Source organism: Vespa velutina, chromosome 6 (assembly GCF_912470025.1).
Source record: "Vespa velutina chromosome 6, iVesVel2.1, whole genome shotgun sequence".
Lineage (NCBI taxonomy): Eukaryota > Metazoa > Arthropoda > Insecta > Hymenoptera > Vespidae > Vespa > Vespa velutina.
Genome location: NC_062193.1, coordinates 2,977,299 through 2,984,798, shown reverse-complemented (window position 1 = coordinate 2,984,798; position 7,500 = coordinate 2,977,299). Strand labels below are relative to the sequence as shown.

Here is a 7,500-nt window from a genome sequence, read left to right as displayed (position 1 = left end):
TTTTTCTCGACGAGGACACCCGTTGATGGACAGATTAAAAAGGCCGTATTCGATCAACGACTTTTTTCATTAAAGGTTGTGTTCGTCGAGTGTCAGAGGAAAGTCTGGTTTGTCGTCTGGTTTATTGGTGGCATCGAAAGCTTCTTTTGATGATGTGCCTAGGTCTGGATGTCTAAGCTCAAGAAATGAAAGGGAAACACGAGAGAGGAAGAAACGAGAACGATCAAAGAAGCGCGGGATGGATGGAGCTGAGGAACAAGAAAGAACGATGCATAGACGGTTCGTCAAGATAAAAAGAAAAAAGAAAAAGAGAAAAAGAGGGAGAGAGAAAGAGAAAAAAAAAGAAAGAAAGAAAAAAAACAAGAGGAGGGGAAAAAATTTTTGTTCGAAAATAGTTTACTTAAAACGGGTTTGACGATTAACAAGAATGATATGATGTTTTTAAAAGAAATTGCATTTGGTATGTCTTGTTAAGAGGTCTTGGTGTGTCTCTTACGCGCTAGAGAGAAAAAAAGAAAAAGCAAAAAAACAAAAAAGTGAGGGCAAATTTTAAGGATGCTTAATTTGTTACGTATATATAGCAGAGTTGGCCGGATGGCTTCTAGTACCTAGAGTAGCCATTTGAACAGCCATTTGAGTAGCCGTTGGAGCCCTTGTAGGGAACAGAGTGTATGCTCCTGGAACAGAGATCGTCGAAATCGGAAGATGAGGAAAGTATTCTCGAAGGAAACATTTTTTGCTTCCTCAAATTACTTTCTTTCTCTTCCTAACGTTATCGATCATACCGATCGAATATTCGCGCCGTGTTAGTAGATATAAACGAAAGGAAGGAAAATTGAAGAAGGGGAATAATAAAGGAAGGAAAGAAGGAAGAAAGAAAAGAAAAAAAAATGAGAAGATACGTAGACGATTCGATAATAAATTGACGAATAAAATAACGATACGAAAGCTTAATATAGGTATGCAAGAAGGAAAAAGAAGGAGAATATTGTAAAGGAAATAAAGAAGATAAAGATAAAGGTATATCAAAATAGAAGAATAAGATATAGCACATGCTGGATATGTCGTGGGGGCGGTAAAAAGTTGCTTGCGCTTTCATCGTGCCCGGAAAGAGTGCGGGTGATCAAAGAAGAGTGCGTGGTTGTAATTTTGTTGTTGATGTTGATATTGTAGTTATAGTTGTTGTCGATATTGTTCTTGTTGATATTGTTGATATTGTTCTTGTGTGCATTGTGTATGTGTCAAGGTGCAGGAGGTTCAGAGCTCCCGCTCACCGCCACCCACATCTACAACAGAAGAGAAAACAAGACCACCGCAGTTATATACAAGGTATCCATTAGTATCCACCAGTATCGAAGATTTATTTTATCACCTCGACTCTCTTTCTCTCTCACTCACTCATTCTCTCTCTCTCTCTCTCTCTCTCTCTCTCTCTCCCTCTCTCTCCCTCTCTTTCTTTTTCTTTCACTCTCTTAGTCGCTCGCGAGCGTTAGAACACGCGCGCGAGCGTTCGTTCGCGGAACGCGAAGCGAGAGAGCCAGCAGCATTATTTCAGTCTGATTTATGGGTCAGACCGATCCTCAAAGTGCTGCGCGTTTCTTCGTCCCTCTCTCCCTCCCTCCCTCCCTCCCTTCCACTCTCTCTACCTCTCTCATTCTCATTCTCTCCCTCTTTGTCTCTTTCTCTTTCTCTTTCACTCCCTTTCCTCCCTCACACTCGTAGGCGAACACAGATTATCCTCTCACCTTATTCGCACCTTTACTATGATCTACGAGAAAGAGAAAGAGAACGGAAGAAAAAAGAGATAAACAAAGAGAAAGATAGAAAGAGAGAGAGTGAGAGAGAAAGAGAGAAAGAAAAAGAGATGGGTGAAGGTGACACAGTGCAACTTTGCAAGGCCAATGGTGCGAAAAGGTTACCTCGGTAGCGACCTCCTTCTCACCCGCAACGTTTGTCTTATGCTCCTTCTAACTATTACCTTCGCGATTGATTTGAAATGATTTTACGAGTGTAATCCAGAATATGTTTCGTCATATTTCAAACAAGCTTACCGATCGAATATAATCATTTATTGAATTTTCTAAAACCAACTGACGAGATACGATAAGGAATCTTTGCGGTTGGTTGATTTCCCGTCGATTGCTAATCGATCGAACGATCGATACTCGGAGCGCGAAACTATCCGATCGAGTCATTTAACTCGGTAATCAAAATTTAACAACGCACTTATCGATAACTATCACTAAAGTTCATCGATCACTCTCGTTACTTTACGATCAAACTCACGTAGAAAGTTATAACTTTCTTGGTGTATTTCGTAGGACTGCGACGGAAAAGTAGTATTGGACGGACATTTAGTAAAGTCCAATACGATAAAATCCGACGGCTGCTACGATCGACGAAATTCTCGTTAACTGCGAACACATTTTTACCTCACGAGCGAAACATCAAACTTGAACGAATTTGGACAATCGTTAATGATACGCGCACAAAATCGTTGCACTGTTACACGTTAACCCGAACGGATGGACGAACGGACGGACGAAACGACGGCACAGTCTGTCAAAAATGAAACCGATAAGAAAAGTAAAGATAAAAAACTATTCGAACGAACGTTCGATTCACATTCGATCCACACCCGATCCATCGTCATATCGATTCCGACGATATTCTTCGCAAATTTTTTTGCACTCTTCGACATAGAGAGGAGAGAAAAATAAAGAGAAAAATAAAGAGATAGAAAGAGAGAGAGAAAGAAAGACAGAATTAGAACTTTTCTTTAAAATTAAAAAAAAAATAAGAAAGAAAGAATGAAAGAATAGAAGAAAAAGACAAAAAAAGAAAATAAAAAAAAGTGATTTTAATGACGTTGATGGTACCTGTGCTGCTTGAGATTATCCTGCCGTTTGAAGGACTTTCCGCAGACCTCGCAGGTGAAGGTCACATCGTCCTTGTGACTACGCTCGTGAATCATTAGATTGTACGGTTTGGTGAAGCGCCGCTGGCAGTACTTGCAGACGAACTCTACGGTGCACTTGGCGCGCATCTTCTGCCGCCGGCCGAACTCCCTGCCGTGCCCCTCTGTCTCCATCGGCATTATCGCGAACATCCTTATAAATTCCCACCGCTCCTTCTCTTGGTCTCGACCCTCTCTCTCTCTCTTTCTCTCTCCTTCTCGCTCGTTCCCTCGCTAACTCTTTCTCTCTCTCTCTCTCTCTCTCTCTCTCTCACTCGCTCGTTCGTTCGCTCGCTCACTCTCTCTCTTTCTCTCTTTTTCTTTCTCTCTTTCGTTCTCTCTCCCTCTCGAGCCAAGATCTCTCCCACTGTCTCCTTTTCCCTCCTCACGCTCTCTGACTAACGCCTCGAGAGTCCTTCCACCACTTCTCCACAAGAGACGACGACGTATACCTTCCTTCCTTCTCTCTCTCTCTCTCTCTCTCTCTCTCTCTCTCTCTTGCTCTCTCTCTCCCTCTCTTCTCTACAAGTTCTGCAAGATCTCTCTTTCTCTCTTCTTTTCTGCCTCCCGCACAGCTAGGCAGCCTCTCGAGACCGGCTGCGTGCGATTACCACGAGTGAGATCACTGCTTATACCCGGACCCGAAGGATTCGTTGTCCTCGTCGTCGTCGTCGTCGACTTCGTCCTCGTCGTCCTCGTCGTTCTCGTTCTCGGTCTCCTCTTCCTCTTCTTCTTCTTCTTCTTCTTCTTCTTCCTCTTCGTTGTCTTCGATGAGCAAGCTACGCTACTACCTGAAAACGAAAAACAAAATCACGTTCGATGACTTTATGCCAATGAATTTTTCGTACTCTCCTTCTCCTCCTCCACCTCTCTTCCTCCCCTTCCTCCTCCTTCTCCTCCTCCTTCTTCTCCTTCTCGTCTTCTCGATCGTTACCACCCATGTCGAAGGTTGCGAGACTGCGTTGGACGACGTTATACGAGGTACTTTATTGGCCCGAGAAGATAACGTGACTCGAGATAACCCGCCCTCGACTACGTGTTTTTTTATCTTTCTTTCTCTCTCTCTCTCTCTCTCTCTCTCTTTCTTTTTTGTTTCCTTCTTTTCTTCGTGTTTAACTTTTTCAAAAAAAAGAAAAAAAAAGCAAAAAAGAAAAGCCATTTTTTCCGCGAAACTCGAATCAATTGAATTAAACAAAATTTTAAGCAATCGATCATAAATGCCTGCGTCTTTCGTTAATCGATCGATAAAATGTGATATATAAAAAAGAAAAGAAACAGAAAAGAAAAGAAAAAAATCTAATTTGATTAACGCTCCTACATAGATAATTACATATGTATTATACGAGGTACTAATCAAAAGGAACACACGGATTATATTGCTCATTATATATCGCGTTATAAAGTAAAAGGTTAAGAAATTTCAATCGATACATCTTTCCTATAACGACTTCAGAGTTACTAAATTTCCATGAATCACATGCATGCATGCATGCATGCATGCATGAATGCACGATCGTATCGTATCGAAATAATCTTGCGTAACATTCGGGAAAGACCATTTTCTTATCTTCTTCTTCTTTTCCTATTTTTTTCGTCATCGCTATCGTCATATAGTCATTGTCGAACGTTTTTATATCGCGACTTATTATCGCACTATTGTATTATTTTAAAGCATCGATTATATATCCTCTCCCATTCCTCCCTCTCTCTTCATCCGTATTTATCTCCCTCCCACTATCTTACGCAAGTGTATTATGTAAAAGCCAACCATCTCTACTCTACTCTACTCTACTCTACTCTACTCTTATCTTTTCTTCTCTTCTTTACTCTTCTCTTCTCGTACAATTCGAGAAAATATACTTACTTACTTGGTTAACGTTTAGACCTCGGCATCACCGATTATTTTGTAGTTGCTCGTTCGCTCGCTCGCTCGCGCTTGTAACGAATCCTTGTTCTTATTGCGAGAAGTAAAGAAGAATTATGAGCGAGCATGAATTACGAGTCGGGATATGTCGGAGGGAAGCAGGCTTAAAGCTTCGCAATAATGTCGGCTGTTAAGTATTCTGTTTCGCGCTTCAAGATCGATTCCTTGAGAAAAAGAAAGCTCTCTTTCTCTCTCTCTCTCTCCCTCTCTTTCTCTATCTATCTATCTATCCCTTTCTTTCTCTCTCTCTCTCTTTCTTACAAGTATACAAATGGAGTGGACATAAATTATCATCATCCAACGCGTTGATCTTCTCTATTATTAGAAAACTCATCTCGCGTAGGATGACTCCATCGTGGCGATGAACGAGTCTTCGTCGTTTTCTTTCATTCTTTCTTTCTTTCTTTCTTTCATCTTTCATCCTTTTTTTCTTCTTCTTCTTCTTTCTCTTGTTTTTTTGTTTCTTTTTCTTTTTTGTAATATCGAAAGACGTAAGGTAATAACAAGAGGAAAAGAGAATTGGAGTTGGACATAATAGACCCCGAGGCCCGATCACATTTGTGTCCATTATGGTGCACGCACGCACATAGACACACGCGCACACAGACACACACACGTACACATACAGACAGACAAACAGACAGACAGACAGACAGAGAGACAGACAGACAGACAGACAGACAGACATACAGACAGAGAAGAGCAAAAAGTAACGGTGCACTGCTACTGTGCTCGAGCGAAGCACGACGCACGCTCGAATAAAGTGGCGTGTCCGAATGAGTAATAAGCGTGGCTGGGCGTAGCCCACTTGGTTAGCGATGCTAAAGGCTCAAAAGTGGGGGCCTAATCCGAGCGGCGTGTTACGCACGAGTCACGCTTCTCTCCCTCGCTTCTCTATCCCCCCCACTCACAAGTTGTCCGTTTAAAAACGCAAACGTCCGACTGGGGCGGATCTCTTCTTCCTCTTCTTCTTCTTATTTCTTTTCCCATGTTTGCGTTAAACGTTCCTAATCTATCTCTCTCTTTCTCTCTCTCTCTCTCTCTCTCTCTTTTTTTCTCTCTCTCTCTCTCTCTTTCTCTCTCTCTCTCTCTCTCTCTCTCTCTCTCTCTCTCTCTCTCTCTATCCTTTGGTACCTATCTTCTTTTTTCTTTGCTTATTTACCTCCCCCTTTTTTTTTATTTTCCTTCTTTCTTTTTTTTTTTCCTTTTCTTTTTTCTATTCCTACATACCGAATCTAATCGGATTAAGAGTCGAGTTCTATTCTATATAATATAGGCTAATGTATGATAATTTATGATAATGCATCCATCCGTACATAAGTAGTCGATGGGAGTTTTATGATGGCTTTTGTGTTACCTTTTGGAGCCACAAGACAACTGTTGGTATTAAAACTTAAACTCTTAAAGAAATTCTATGTACGTAAAGTTCATAGAGTATGTATCGGCTACCGTACGTTTCTTATAAAAACACGATAGCTATTGATGGATCGATATATGATAGAGAGATTATTAGATGAGGATATTTAATATAAGTAAGTACTTACGTACAATCGCACACATAACTGAGAGAGAGAGAAAAAGAGAGAGAAAGAGAGAGAGAGAGAGAGAGAGAGAGAGAGAGAGAGAGAGCGTGTTAAGAGAATCGAAAGGTCGGAGCGAAAGCCATTGGTGAAACCAATGAAAATTTGCTAGACAAATACAGATACCATAGCTCTTTCTGTTAAAAGGCAAAGTAGATAGTTAGATAAAATAGATAGATAGATAGATAGATAGATATCTTATATGTGTTTTCTCTCTCTCTTTCTCTCTGTCTCCGTGCGTTAACGCACCTAAGACGTCTCTTACGACGGTAAACTGAAGTTTATGCAAATAGTTTTGAAAGGAGATAAAGCGTCATTTGTTTTTTCACATTTTTACCGTCGCGATCTGGAAGACGGGATGTCTTTTTATGGTTAATATAATAATACTCGTTTACTCTTAGCCAACGAAGCGGATGTTGGATAATATCAACTTTGTTCTTTACGCGGTGTTAGATTTTTCTTCTTTCTTTTTATTGTTTTTATTGCTTTTTTTTTTCTTCTTCTTCTTTCACTCATCCAAGAATTTTACCAATAAACTTTCTACGAGAATTTTCCCCGAGTGAATCCATGTAAAAATTTACGAGGAGAAAAAAGAATGAAAAAAAAACAAGAAGATACCACGGTAACTCATGTAAATTCCATCCAAATTTAACGTGACCTGTAAATATTGTTTGACAAAATACAAGAAAGAAGGAGAGCGTCTCGTTTGGAATAGTGAAACGACTTCCTCGTGATACGAATACCCATGCATTCCACCGTCAAGTATTTAGATAGATAACGTGATACGTACGTAAGTAAGTACTACCACCATCATGGTTGGACCTCTCCTGATCTGGTTAGATACGTGTCTTGAAAATACGATTGAGCTGTATCGTTTTCTAGTACCTATGTATACTTGATTGAGAATTTAAACGCGTGGATACAAAGGGGAAACTTATATGTTGTCTCTCCTCTGTCTCTCTCTCTCTCTCTCTCTCTCTCTCTCTCAATCTTTTCTCTCAAAAAAGAAAAAAAGAAAAAAAAATAAAGTCGAGACATTA

The 7,500-nt window shown here is 40.4% G+C and overlaps 1 protein-coding gene across 2 annotated transcripts in view; it reads right to left on the bottom strand.

The window, feature by feature from the left end:
• LOC124949804 (protein drumstick) overlaps positions 1 to 7,500 on the bottom strand; it is a 10,342-nt gene that overhangs the window by 256 nt on the left and 2,586 nt on the right. The window contains exons 2-4 of one of the 2 annotated variants that reach the window (XM_047495508.1): positions 2,880 to 3,747; positions 609 to 677; positions 1 to 499 (exon numbers count right to left, since the gene is read on the bottom strand). The exon at positions 1 to 499 is cut by the window's left edge and continues 256 nt beyond it. In XM_047495508.1, the coding sequence (XP_047351464.1) occupies positions 493 to 499; positions 609 to 677; positions 2,880 to 3,109 (306 nt within the window). In that variant the 5' untranslated portion in view covers positions 3,110 to 3,747 and the 3' untranslated portion in view covers positions 1 to 492. Of the gene's footprint in view, positions 1,287 to 2,879; positions 3,748 to 7,500 lie in introns of both variants that reach the window. The other variant, XM_047495509.1, reaches the window with a different exon arrangement.